General features: G+C 34.5%; 1 protein-coding gene across 1 annotated transcript; it reads right to left on the reverse strand.

The window, feature by feature from the left end:
* Positions 1-730: 730 nt before the first annotated feature.
* On the reverse strand, positions 731-10008 carry cxcl12b (chemokine (C-X-C motif) ligand 12b (stromal cell-derived factor 1)). Its single transcript, XM_067398767.1, has 4 exons — positions 9870-10008; positions 7195-7312; positions 4329-4412; positions 731-2754 (listed from the first exon to the last, which is right to left on the reverse strand). Exons 1-4 carry the CDS (start codon positions 9934-9936, stop codon positions 2724-2726), a joined length of 300 nt encoding a protein of 99 aa, XP_067254868.1. The 5' UTR covers positions 9937-10008; the 3' UTR covers positions 731-2723.
* Between the last annotated feature and the right edge of the window lie 5279 nt (positions 10009-15287).

Consider the following 15287-nt stretch of genomic DNA (forward strand, 5'->3'; position numbering starts at 1 on the left):
CATGTCGAAGTGTTTGCTTTAAGCAGTGCAGCAGAAATGAAGTAGTGATTTTTACAATAAATACCAGCTGTATTGATTTCACCGCTCTATTATTTTCTGACTGACAATCACTGATAGACACAAACCAACAGTGGAGTTAAACTAAACCACCTTTTTATAGGTGTGGTTGTAGATTACGTCTCTCTGAGAAAAAAATGATTTATAAATGTAAAAATTTCACTTCTCAGTCCTGTCTCAGTAATTAAAATCATCCTTGATAATCTTAGTAGTTAATGCATTTCATATGTCACATAGGCCGGTCCCGCAAATGTCTTTTCCAGAAATCCTTGTTTTAGGGCAGTGGTTCCCAACATTCACACTTGGGCCTTTTTAATAGGAATTTTTTACAATAAAAAAGTTGCATATAGTAACAACGGAAAACAAAAGAAACATACATCTGTCCAGTTCTTATTAGAAAGACCTGATGAAAAGCACATGTAGGGCTGTTTTGTAGAGGAAAATTCATATATTAAGGAAATTTGAGGATGAATTTATGTATGTATACATACATAATAAATAATTTTTTTGGTTTTATATGTTGGCAGTTAATCTACATGTGAGAAATATTTATGTATAATATAAAATGATACATAAATATTAAATAAAATGTTTTATTTTAAATGATCTTACACAGCATATACTGTAACTATAATATACTGTCGGACAAATGAATAATTGTGGAAGTGTGATCTTTGATACAGAAACTCCTTCATATTGTATGTTGTGTTTTTATTCATATTGATCAATACAAAAATAAATCATTACATTACAAACTCCTTATATTTTAAAGTGGCTCAAAAACGTTACAGCAATTGGGCAATTGAGTCAAAACATTATCAGAACAGAAACAATGTGTGTTAGATAAATGCATTAATGTCATGGAAACCAAAATCACAGTCATATTCCTTAATTTTGTGGCTAAAAACAAAACATGATACATATGGAATATATAAGGTAATATTAATTTAGTCTACAAAATCGCTTGCATTTATGCGGTTCAGTTTTGGTCCCTGTTCAACCCATTTACTGACAGCCATTTAGTGCTGGAGAATATTTACATGTTGGTTGTTCTTGTTGGTTTCAAGTAACAACCGGTATGACACAAAATTAGGCCACTCGACAGTAAAGATCTGTATGCAAATGCTGTTAATTAAGGCCTGAGTCGTGGAATGTCTCGAGCAGATGTTTTAAGCTGCCATGGCGTGATTGCATTAACAACACCTGCTTTAAACATATAGCATATCTGCTCTAAACGGCATATTTCTTGGATTTCAGTGTCTGGCATTTGCTACACACAGGTAGCAGAGAGGAAAAGGAAGGAAGCAAGGAAACTATGATTCTGCTTCCTGTAGTAGCAGCCCTTAGTCAAATGTGTGTCTGTTCCAAAACCTTTAATCTCTTGCCTAGATAATGCACTGCTAAGTGCACTACACATACAATGATGTGCTAAAAATGGAAAAGTTTTCCTTTGCGTTTTTTACATACGGACGACAATGTTGTCAAAACGATCCCCATTCACACAGATTTGCGAAAATGACTAAAAACGCTGTATTATTTATGCCAGGCCAGTAGTTGGCGATGTCACTTTGTAAAGATACACTAAGCGCCTATAGACTAAAAAGTAATACGCATACACATGACTTCACCGTTTTCATAAATAATGATAACGGTATCGTTTTCAAAAACGCGCACTTTGAAACTTGTTTTTAAAAGTTTGCGTTTTCAAGCCTCCAAAACTCGTAATTGACACATAAATGAGCGGCCAAAACGCATAAAAAGTTTTCCGTTGAAAACGGTGTTGTGCCAACGGCCCCTAAGGCCGCTCTGTAACCGTTATGAAACTTTGTTAGTGACTGATTTGAAACACTCCCCTAATCTCACAGTCGATTCCAAATAGTTTGGCGTTAAACATGTTGCTAAGCTAATTACACAGTTTTTTGGAGTCAATTTTTAACCTTTTATTTAGTATTGAATAAAATATGAGTATATTTATGATTTGCTTTTCACGTCCGCCATCTTGGATTTTGAATGGAGCTTGTCGCAATGCATTCTGGGATTGCTTCATTTGATAAATACAGCTGAAACTGACATAAATTTGAAAAGGCAGTTTGTTTTGTCGTTTTCGCATTGGGTGTCCAGGTAGGCGACTCATTAGGTTTTGGAACAAGGCTAGCGTTAGCATGCTAGATCATTCATGTGTGCTGGTGAGATTTTAAACACTGAGACTACAGCAAAAGTGAGCTTGAACAGGGGCGGGTTTAACTTTCTGCTTCTTTTCACTTGCTTACATCCCTTCTTAATCCCAAACTATCCTAAAGGTTAAACATCCTTCACAGCTATGACACAAACTCTCATTTTTACTGCATTTTAAGTTGCGGAAAACCTTTAAATATTTTTCTTGCCTTCCCATTCGTGCGTTCAATCGCTTCATTCACTCACTCACACATTCGTGCACCAGTAAATAGTCACAGCCAGCAGTAGCAGTGCGTCAGGATGAAGGTGTTTGGTTGGGTTTTGGTGAGCTGCAGGCTGTCTGGGTGCTTGAGAGGCAGGTTTAGGTGAAGTGCTGTTTGTGCAAGCAGTCCAGAAAGAGGAAGAGTGATCTAAGAGAGCGAGATAAGAGGACGTGTGCCTCTTTAGAGGTCAGAGATGCACTGTGGTCCTCCCCGCACATCCTCATGTGTTTACTCTGAACGTTTCTTTGACTTCTTTATTCTGAAAAAGAAAAGTCATATTATTAGAGATGAACAATTGCTTATTTTGTTTACTATACAGTATTACTTTCAAGACTAAAAACAAAAAGATTACTAAGTTTTAGATTTATTGAAACAAATTTAGATAATTCACAAAAATTAACATTTTTAATAGTTTTTGTTTTAGACAGTAACAGCACTGCTCCAGACTGACCCATAATGATCAACATCATCTACGTCAAAAGTTTTCTTTTTTAAATTTTTTATTTTTATTTTAATGGCATCAGTCAGTTTGGCTCTGTGGCACAATAGGAGGCCGATTATAGTGGTGTAAAACCTCTCTGCTCTGCCTGTTACCTCATCATTAATCCACAATTAGTGTAATTAATGAACAGGGGTTAGATGCTTAGGGCTCTGAGGTGGAGTGTAATTACCTACTTAGGTAAACGTGTAATTTATATAATCTTAAATTACCCAATAACATTCCACATATGCCATTTAATTGATAGGAACAACAACTTGTAATTTGCTGCAAAGATTTGTCCTAAAACACTTAATGCTAATGCACATTTGAATTTGTTTTGATGTAAAGTAAATTGCGTAAATTAATAAATTTAGTAAATTACAAGCAAAAAATCACATTTCTCTGCACATTTAATACTGTTTATAACATACAGATTACATATTTTAAATTTTATTATTACTTTTTAATAAATCAGTGTGATTCCCTTGTTTTACATGTTTTTGTCTGTTTGTTTGTTTTTTACTTTTATACTTAGAGGTACAAAATTACTGCAAAGGTCATGGCTATTCCAGTTTTGACAAATAGAAAGAATCTCCAAGTTGTACATGAAAATGTTTGCTTTTGAAAGCATCTGTACTTTTGAAATTGCATGTATCGATGTTGTGTGTAAAGTTAGCTGAACACTTTACATGCAAATACATGAACGTTACATTTTTAAAATTTTATATATATATATATATATATATATATATATATATATATATATATATATATATATATATATATATATATGTAAAGTATACAGATACCTTTTTGTTATTTATTACTGAAGTCACTAAGGGTATGTTTACTCGACAATGATGTACTTAAAATGGAAAGTTTTTCCTTTGCGTTTTTTTTTTTTTTTTTTTTTTTTTTGTGGTTTTCAAAAAGATCCCCATTTGCACGGATCCTCAAAATGACTAAAAACGCTGTATTGTGCTGCCAGGCCAGTAGTTGGCGATGTCACTATGTAAAGAAACACTACGCACCTATAGACTGAACACGTAATACACATGCACCTATCATCACTGTTTTTGTAGTTTACACGTACAACAACTGTGTCGTTTTCAAAAACGTGCACTTTGAAACCAGAAAACGCTGTTGTCGTGTAAATGAACGGCCATAAAATGCCTAAAAAGCTGTCCTTTTTGTTCTGTTGCTTAAACAGCTTCTTTGGATAAACATTTTGTAGTGTAAGTTTAAAACATTATTATTGTTCAAATTTTTATTCAGAGTTTTAAAAGGAAAGTATTTTATCCCATGATTCTCAGTGAACTGTTGTTTCTTATGTAAAAAGAGTTTCTTCTTACTTGTTAATGGCATTCTTTAGATACTGCTGAAGCCATTTGGTCTTGGGGTTGATGCAGACCTCTCTGTTGTTCTTCAGCTTGGCACTGGTAATGAGAGAGAGAAAAGAAGGGATTTGTTTCGGACGAGAGCAATAGAGAGACTGTACCTTTCTCCCTCTGCGGTTCTACAGTGTGTTTCATCAGATCATATCAGCTGTCCTTCATGGATACATTTCAGCCCTCTCTATTCTGCTGCACTGGCTAGAGTCACTGCACTGCATCAGATAACTGGATTGAATTAGAGGCGGTTCCTGAGGACAGTGTTGTGCTGTCTGGAACTTCTGGATTTTTGATGATTTGAAAGATTTTGACTGAGATTCCCAGAACTGTGCATGTGCATATAGTTTGTCTAAAGTAACATGAATTATTTTATTTCCTCTAGTCTCTAATATAGTTTTTATATTTTCATTTTTAAAAGAATTAATATACATTTATAACACTTACTTTGTGTTTTATTACCTTGGCATTAATATATAGAAAACTGATTAACACTGCTGCCTTTTTTCCTCTTTTGGAAAGTCATAAAATCGCTATCATAGGGTTTTTTTTCTTTTGTTAATGGGGCAAATGGTAATGCAAAAATGTTTCTATTTATCTATTATTCTATTTTAAAAAAATTATCTATCTATCTATCTATCTATCTATCTATCTATCTATCTATCTATCTATCTATCTATCTATCTATCTATCTATCTATCTATCTATCTATCTATCTATCTATCTATCTATCTATCTATCGTTCTATTATTTGTATCTATCTATCGTTCTATCTATCGTTCTATCTGTCATTCTATCATTTGTATCTATCGTTCTATCTATCGCTCTATCTATGTATCTATCATTCTATCTATCTATCTATCTATCTATCTATCTATCATTCTATCGTTCTATCTATCTATCCTTCTATCATTCCATCGTTCTATCTATCTATCCTTCTATCTATTTATCGTTCTATCAATTTATCTGTCTATCGTTGTATATATCTATCGTTCTATCTATCTATCATTCTATGGTTCTATCTATGGTTCTATCTATCTATCTATCTATCTATCATTCTATCGCTCTATCTGTCTATCGTTCTATCTATCAATCATTCTATCTATCATTCTATCGTTCTATCTATCTATCTATCGTTCTATCATTCTATTGTTCTATATATCGTTCTATTGTTCTATCTAACATTCTATCTATATCTGTATCTATCATTCTATCAATCTATCGTTCTATCGATCTATTGTTCTATCTATCTATCTATCTATCTATCTATTGTTCTGTCTATCTGTCATTCTATCTATCTGTCATTCTATCTATCATCTATCTATCTATCTATCATTCTATCTATCTATCGTTCTATCAATCTATCGTTCTATCATTCTATTGTTTTATCTATCGTTCAATTGTTCTATTTATCTATCTCTATCTATCTATCTATCTATCTATCTATCTATCTATCGTTCTTTCTATCTATCGTTCTTTCTATCTATAGTTCTTTCTATCTATCATTCTATCTATCTACCTACCATTTTGTCTGTCTATCTATCATTATATCTATCTGTCTATATTACGCAGGAATATTATAAATCCTTGCAATAAATAGGCCTACACCAATAAATATACCTATTTACCAGGATATTTGAAAAAAAAAAAAAAACTTGCTGTGAGATTCTTTTGGTTATTGACAAATAGAAAGCAAAGTGTCTGAAATCTTTTAGACTGATATCTGACCTCCAAATTTGCTTTGACACAGCCAGGAAAATCCCCTCAAACGCTTCGTTCACCCACACATGGAGAAAACCACGCAAATGACACCCAGACTTCACACCTCGGTGGCAAAAGGTTCTGTTTGAGAGTTAGTGGCTCACATTGCCATTCAAATGGCTCCTATTCGTATTGCTTACACCTCACACACAGATCTCTCAATCTGTCTAGACAAATGGAGCCTGTCGGCTGAGATAAAAGATCCGCTTAACCCCAAATCTACACACGAATCCTCACAATCAACCTCTTGATCAGTAAGCTAACTAAAAGTGTAATGCTATCCCTGTTTGTTTTCCGATGGGATGTCTTCCATTCAGTTTACCTTGAGAGAGTTTGCTTTAATTATTTGTTTGTTTGTTTGTGATTTGGGCTCGGAGTTAATCTAGCTAGTCTAAACGATCTTTTGCGCGAGCTTGTCGGTGGTCTGGGACCTAGCCAGCAGGTAGTAATTACCTCACAGCTAGCTAATGCTAACAACAAAATGAGTGATGTGCTTGTCTAGGGGGGAAAGGGTAGGTGGCTGTCTTTCATCTAGGCCAATGAATCCGAAAGGATTTCTAAACAAGATGTGTGGAAGATGGCAGATTAAAGGTGATTTCCTCCGGCCAAAGTTTGTTCCCGAAATGACCCTTGGCTATATGCTAACCTCTCTAACCCCTGTAACCTTGATCCCCTGTAGCGCTTTGGCTTTTTGCTGCCGACGGGGTACAAATGGTTCGGTTTAATAAATTCCAGACCACTGAAGTAATACCAAATGCTGGTAAAATGAAAACGACAAGGTCGCCCGTAACACAAAGCTAATCATTCTGACCCTTAACAATTATTGTCGTGAAAACCTGAATGCTCATAATGGACAAAATCATTCTCTCACATTTTCTCATTTGATCCTTTTTTGTGTTACATATTGCTACTTTCCCACACTGTTTTGACTCATCTATGGAAATTTGCAACTTTAAGAGCTATTTCTGGAGCTCTTAAAAGCACTTTAGTTGGACACTTTGTGTGAGGCATGAAAAATGCTGTACTGTTTAGCTGTTGAAAGATAGACGGCCGTGGGATGTTGACTCACATGACTTGGAACGGGCAGCTGGGTGTGTGGAGGAACTTAATCTCACGGATGCTCCTCTGCGGGACGGTGTTGAGAGTGGACCGGCACCAACATCTCTCCACCAGACTGATGGGTTTAGCTGTGATGTGATCAGAATAGAAAGAGAAATATGAAAAATGCCTCTTATGTTGAAGAGAATTGAATTTACATTTTGTAAGATAGTAACTGCTAAATTAATACACTACAGTTTTTTTTTGTTTTTTAAAGAAATTAATACTTTTATTCGGCAGGGATACATTAAATTGATTAAAATTGACGGTAAAGGCATTTATAAAATAAATTTATAATCTCTAAATGCTGTTCTTTTGAACTTTCTATTCATTTAAAAATCTGGAAACAGACTGTATCACCATTTTAACAAAAAAATCAACTGTTTTCAACATTTATAATAATAAGAAATGTTTCTTGAGCAGCAAATAAGCATATTAGAATGATTTCTGAAGGATCATGTGACACTGAAGACTGGAGTAATGATGCTGAAAATTCAGCTTTACATCACTGGAATAAATTATATTTTAAAATATATTCAAATAGAAAACAGTTATTTTAAATTGTAATAATATTTCACGATATTTCTGGTTTTACTGTATTTATCAAATAAATATAGCCATGGTGAGCAGAAGAGACTTCTTTTAAAAACATTTAAAATGTTTCACTGGTAGTGTATAAAATAGATATTATAATGAGATTTTAAAATATTTAAAAGATAATAAGATAATTCCTTGTTTCTCCATATTATTTTCATTAATTTATGTAAATATAGCTTAAAACGTATTCAAATGCATGTTGTGCTGATTTTTTTTTTTTTTTTTTTTTTAGATGGAAGAAGTCTTCTCTTTTTAAAATTTTATGTACTAGTGAAATTACCTACTCATTACCTGCCACAGATTATCACACTTTTTGTAAAGTTTTTATAGATGCATATACAATAACAAGATGGATAACTTGTAAAACAACCTTTTTTAGTATAAAAAGTGAAAATGTGCAGTTGTTAACTGCTGTTTCTAGTTGATCTGAACCTTTAAAATTACTTTGCAAAACCTTTGTATTGTGAACTTCAACACAAAGGCAATGAAATCACATTTTAGGAACTTAATTTCCAACTAAAGCAATCCATAATTCATGTTAATGCAATATAATCATACAGTACAACACAAACCACTGCACTCTCGAAAGCATCTGCTGAAAGTGTCCCTTCACCTGCGTCCATTAACAAACCCTGATCATTAAAAAGAGATTAGTCTGCATTCTAGTGGCCCTTGTCCATTCACACAGGGGCCAGGCTGCCTTTTCACTCGCCACATTTTTCATAAGGAGCCTTTTTGAGGGTCCTCAACATTAAACACGGCAGAATCCCGTAATCACACTATGCCACTCCAGGTTTAGTCCTGAATATGTGCATTAAATGAATCTGTTGAAGAACATTCTCTGAATGGTTTCACATCTCCCTGGTTTCCTTCTGCCGAAACTGACCCGGTTATGAGTGAAGTCAAACTCTGAAATTCCCATAGATTTTCCAACACTGTCTGTCCCCTTTGTCATGTTAAACACCGGTCCATTAAGCCTTGACTAAACACTGTGCCAAGTGAACAGCGCAGGAACTTTTTGCTTACTATTCCCTAATTAGACACTAATTAAAAGAGCTTGCGGATAAGTAAACAGTGCTGGGGGGTTTTGCACAGCAGAAACAACAAAGCTAAACCCACCAAGTTCAGCTGGTTAAACATCTCGCCAAAACCTTCTGTCCTTTTAAATCAGACCCGCTAACATGTAAAGACATGTACAGATAAGCGAAGACGTATATGCAAATTTATGCAGGGCACTTACAATCTGCAAGGTGATATTAATGGAACCTCTTAATGGCCGTTAACTTCCTAATGATCATTAACTGATAATATTCACTATTCTGGGAAACTTAATACAGCAGTTCTGCAATTTACGACTCAAGTTATAAAACATTTCAGTAAAACATGCACTGTAAAAGCTTTTATGAAGTTGTAAATAGAACAAAGATTATTGGAGTATGTTTTACAAGAAAATAGTCTTTCTACCTTAAAATTTCATGTTTTATTAAATGTTACTTGCCATTTTTTTAATTATTTGCGAATTTTACAAGCAATTTCTCAGTAAAAATCATTTAAAAGTAAATCATAAATCATATTTTCAGTGTACAATAGGAAAGCAATGAGTTTTTGTTTTTTCTGTTTCATTTTGTATTAGAATAGATATTAGTCTGGACTGTTTAGTAATTAATTTATGTGTTTTAATGCTCTAGAATAAATTGCATATTTTATTTTGAAAGATTAATTCTTTTTACACCTTATAAATGTATATTTTTTAAAATAAAATTTTGTAGTCATTTTGAATTATTTTTTTATTTTTATTATTCAACATAAAATATTAGTTTTGTTATGTTGAATAGTACATTTAAAATGAATCCATAGCTAGTATTTATTATAAATGTGTTAATAAGTTTTTATTTTTATTTTAGCGTAGCTACTGGACACCCAGGGTGAAACACCAATATCCATCTTGTTATTGTTATTTAAGTATTTAAATTGCAACACAACACGTGAAAGCATCATCTGAAAACTTAAATGCTGTAAATCTGTAAATGTTAGTCGTAACCCACTTACCGTCAGTCTCTGGACTCCATATGGCGAGCGTCAGCAGGGCCACCAGCGCTAGAACTTTGCTATCCATGCCAAGTGTGTGTGTGTGTGTGTGTGTGGCTTTTGTCCGTCACAGCTAGCTTCCAGAGCTCAGTGTGGCGTCTCAGAGCTCTGCGAAGTGTTAAGACTGAGGACCAGAGGGAAACACTCCCCCCTTTCTCAGGAGGAGGGGAGGAAGGAGGAGGAGGGAGTGAGGCTGGACCCTCTCCTCCGACAGTCACCTTCTTCAACAAAGTTCCTAAAATGTTCTGGCAAAGATTCAACAGTGACAGTCTGACTCAGACTCTCTCTCTTGTTTCTATCTTCCTCTGCATCTTTTTTTTTTTTTTCCTTGGAGGAGCGGAGAAAGCGGAGTTCCTGCTGTTATCTCAGTATTGTTGTTTCGCAATGCTTCAATTTGTTATTGTTTGTTTCATGTCATGTTTTTCTGGTGGTCGACTTTCACTTAACTGGCGCTGCTGTATTTCCTGGCTCTCAGTTTATCAGCCGCATATCAGATTCCCTCGATTTTTAGGATTCTACTATGATTCAGGTGTATCTGAATTATATACTGAACACTATACCAGGCAAAAGTTTGAATACACACTTTTTGTGATCTTTAAGACTTAAACGCTTATGCTTAAATGCTTGAAATTAGTTTTGTAGACAGATATAATTAAAGAAATGTTAAGGAAAAACTGCCAATCAAGTGTTACAATAATATATTTTTTAAAATATTTACCATGACATTAAAATGAGCTTGTGTCCAAGCTTGTGTCAACTTTTGATTTGAAGTATATATATATATATATATATATATAAGTTTTTAAAAGTAATTCTTAAACTTATAAGTCTATTGCTTTCATTTTGCAGTATAATATGTTTTTTCTTAAACTGTCCAGAAAAATAGAATATTTAAATGTTGGCAAACAATTTTGTAATGGTATTTGTTATAGAAATATTATTTGTAATAGTGAGTTTTGCATCCAAATGTTGTAAATACTATCACTGTTAGTTGATGGCACTGGCACAACTTACCCCAAAGCTACCATTTTAATAAAAAAAAATGTTTCATTAATAATTTCTGGCTAATCTTTAGCCAAAATATTTAGTGGCAGTTAAGAATATTTTTAAGAAAGTATATAATATAAAAAAAAATATTATATATTTATTACATTATAAAGTTCCTTAAAGCCATACGATACCTTTGTGTAATTAACTAACCAAAACTGTTATCATTTGCTCTGCCAAAGGTCTTAAAAATTAATTTGCATGTGTGTAAACTCAAATATGGGGCGTCAAAACGTGTCATGGCATTTTTTTACATTTGGTATCACTTTTGCTATCACTATGACATGTCTTGACGCAGCATATTTAAATGCCCACTCACAGAACTGCTTGATTGAACAGCAAATTTCTTGTCCAGTTGAACAGGCTTTTGCAACAATGCAAAGAAAAACGAGCACAGACCAAAGCAGGGGCATGTGAGTGTACGTCTCCATAAAACAGTTGCTGCTGAAGTACCTTTCAAACAGAGTCAGTGGAGACACTGTGTTACACTTTTAATAGGCTGCATTCAGACCCTCACGCTGAGAGACCCGGCAGCACCAAACCCCCTTAACAGCCCGTAAACTTTAGAGGGTGTTGATAGTTATCAAGCAGTCAGCCGAGGTGCAAACAACGTGGATGTGAAAAGTAGTGGTATACAAACTTAACATTAATTATACGTTTTTAGGTCACAGAGAGTGTGTTATGTTTCAGTGGCACTTCAAACCTCTTGCAGTTTGTAATATTTAGTCACAGGGGTGATGTTTGGCACGTATAACAAACAATATCACAGGTGGAAAAACAATCATCCCTGTTAAACAACAGAAGCATTTTCTTTGTTGTTTAAATGGCTACTAAGAGTACATTACTGCTCCCTTTTGATCTGACATCAAACGTTCGGATTTTCAGCTTTAGAATTTAAGCATTCATACTTTTCCAACTTTGTTGTTTTTTCTGGCTTTGAGGCGTCCAGTGATATTTGTAAATCCTGTGTTAATGTTCACATTGTTGATCTCAACCCTTGGCCTTTTCAAAGTGCAAGTGAGCAAGAGGATGTTGAAAAGATTACTAAACATCCCTACTGACCTAAGTGACAACTCTGCAACTTGTATCACTTTAGAGGGCAGAGGGCACGTTTCACATCCTCAGGTTTCGTGTTTCAGAGAAACGTTTTCCTTCACTTTGTTCTCACAAAGATCTGACGGACAACTGAAGACGAATGCATGACGCTGGAGAGTGAATAAATCACTTTCTATATTTATGTTTATTTACATCTCACTGCATCTGTTAAGCAGAAAATAACACTGGGAGTGGGGTAAGTTGTGCCACTTTTTACTCTAGGCAAGGGGAATCGAGAGAAAATGGGTTAAGGTTTTTAAAATACTGTGGGGAATACATGAACAATTTGTATGAGAACCAACAGTTTAGTAACGCACAATGCCATTTCAGTTTTATTAACATTATTTGAAACTATCCAGGAAAAATGTTTAATATTCAGAATATATAAATGTTGTGAAACAATTTTTTGCACTTTGTAATGGTATCTGTTATATAAATAATATTTGTAATAGTAAGCTTTGCCTCCAAATGCTGTAAATACTGTCACTGTTAGCTGCTGGCACTGGCACAACTTACCCCAAAGCTTTCCTTATTAATTCATGGCTAATAATTTAGCAACATTTTATGCATTTTGGCCATTCATTTACATGACGACGGCGTTTTGGGGGCCTGAAAATGCAAACTTTTGAAAATGGGTTTCAAAGTGCAAGTTTCAAAATCCCTTTAAGACAAGTTATTTCACTCGGCGGCCATCTTTGAAACGCCTCTTGGGGATCCAAGTGCAGCTCCTATCTCTTTGATTTGTGAAACATCAAATTCTTCAAAGCTGTTTGCCAAGCTTTCGATTAAATTTCATATTTGAAATCACTAATGAAATCTGACAACAACAGTCTCATAAATTTTGTTTCTACATGCTCGAATCATGACAAAAAAGGCATTTTTCAGGGCTGGATCGAGCTAATGCGCATACGCAGTCCTAAGTGTGCGTCTCTATAGGAAGCACGTGTCTGACTGTTTCTATAGGAACCGGAGCTTCTAACAGCCGCTGCAGTAGGGCTGGGCGATATATCGCATGCGATTGTCACGCGCATTTCATCAGTAAAGCCGGTTCCCTGATTACCGCTAAATCGCCATCACCTGCTTTCAAATGGAGCGGCATTTAATAGACAGAGCCGTAGTTCACTGACGAGCCACGCAATATCGCGCTCATTATCGAAGGCGATTCATCTGCGATATGAACGTGATATTGCTTAGCTTGTTAGTGAACTCTGTCTATTAAATGCCGCTCCATTTGAAAGCAGGTGATGGCAATTTAGCGGTAATCAGGGAACCGGCTTTACTGACGAAATGCGCGTGACATTCGCATGCGATATATTGCCCAGCCCTACTGCAGCGGCCGTGACGCAATGACTTTACCAATCGCAAGTTGGCTCTAATTTAGAGGGCGGGACTTATTATGCCATATTGCGTGTTGTACTTTCTCCCATTCAAAACAAGTGAGTGACGCTTCTTGTGTTATTCTATGGTCTTTGATACAGTTGATACCGTTTCTACGTGACATTGCCAACTACTGGCCTGGCATGAATAATACAGCGTTTTTTTTTCTTGTTTTCATGGATCCGTGTGAATGGGGATCGTTTTGAAAAATTATCCAAAAAAACGCAAAGGAAAAACTTTTGGCACTTTTAGTACATCATTGTCATGTGATCGTACCCTAATTTATATGGTTTTATTTATTGGCAGCTAACCAACATGTCAGAAATATTTTTATGAAATTACATGATATAAAAATTATACAATTTATAAAAATGAAAGACTATAAAAATGTAATATAAATCACTCTCTGTCAGATTTTTTAAAACTAACCATTCAGTCTTTTTGATTGGAACTGGAAACAAACGGCTACTACAACAGTGAAAATACATGATGTAATGTTTGTTGAATGTATTTGTTTATATGTTCTATTTATACATTTACAATTTATTTACTCATTAACAATATTAATTCAAAATATTAAATAATATCTATGTACATGAATACATTTGCCCAGATCTTTACCAAATGAACCCCAAAAAAATTTAACATGAAATTGCCTACTGTAATTTTCTGTTAATCTTTTATTCACAGCTGGCTGATCAGCCCTTTATGGTTACATGATATATATATTAAAAAAAACTACTGCATTTCAAACATTTTGGTGGTATACTAGGTTTCCCTCTCTCATCTGTTTTAAGTTGTTTCTTTTTGATTTTACAGTATTAATTTCCATAAACGTTAATGAATGTGATGATGGACTTTTGTTCGTCCAGCATTCCATAAGGAGATTATTTACATCCATTCGTGATTACAGTTAATACAAATATACTAAACATACAAAACCTTACAAAAAAGGGAAGAAGTCAAAGAAACACAAACCCATAAAACAATATACATTTACACATATGAGCCATACTCTAACTTCAAGTCATCAGAATCAGTATACATTCGTCGATAGGCAGGTGTGTCATAGCACTCAATCCCAGCAAAACAACGCCTGAGGTCTGATTCATGCTGGCCCACAGCGGCGCTCACGCCCGTCCTGAGAGACTCTCCATATGGATGCAGAGTTTATTATGTTCTAAACTGAGAAGCTGAGATGTTTGTTAGGAATCAGAGGACAACTTTTTGTTGTCTTTGAATAGAGGGAACATATAAAAGGGATGAAAGGCTTCCCTCTGCTGGTCTCTACGGCTGCAAAGCAAATAAAAAACATAATCACTCTCTATCAGACTTTTTAACCGCTCTACCGTTTAGTCTATTTGATGGAAACTTGTGGCAGTGCAGTCACTGGAAAAATGCTACTTCAACTTTAGTGAAATTGGTTAATATAATTATAATATCTAATATGTTGTTGTGTATATATTTTTTATATATATTTTTTTTATATGTTGTGTGTTTATACATTAATAATTTTTAGTGAACTTGCCCTGTCCCTGACCTAAGTAGGTCATCTGATATTTCATACAGTTGATTGATGACGAATATGAAGCAGGGCAACATCTCCGCCACCTACAGTTTTAGGTTCTTATTTAGAGTAAAATTTCATGAAAATAATTTCCATAGTAATAAAAAAAAAAAAAAAAACATTAAAGTTATAGTTCAGACATTCGTTTACTCACCCTCATGGTCCAAAAGAGTATGTGTAAGCTACTTTTTGTAATGTCTATTTGATGCTTTACACAATAATTACTTTAAATTATCTTTTGGGGGTAATTTCTCAGCCAAATTTGATGTGCAATTAATTTGTGATTAATTAGA

This window comes from Chanodichthys erythropterus, chromosome 10 (genome assembly GCF_024489055.1).
Source record: "Chanodichthys erythropterus isolate Z2021 chromosome 10, ASM2448905v1, whole genome shotgun sequence".
Taxonomy (NCBI): Eukaryota; Metazoa; Chordata; class Actinopteri; order Cypriniformes; family Xenocyprididae; genus Chanodichthys; species Chanodichthys erythropterus.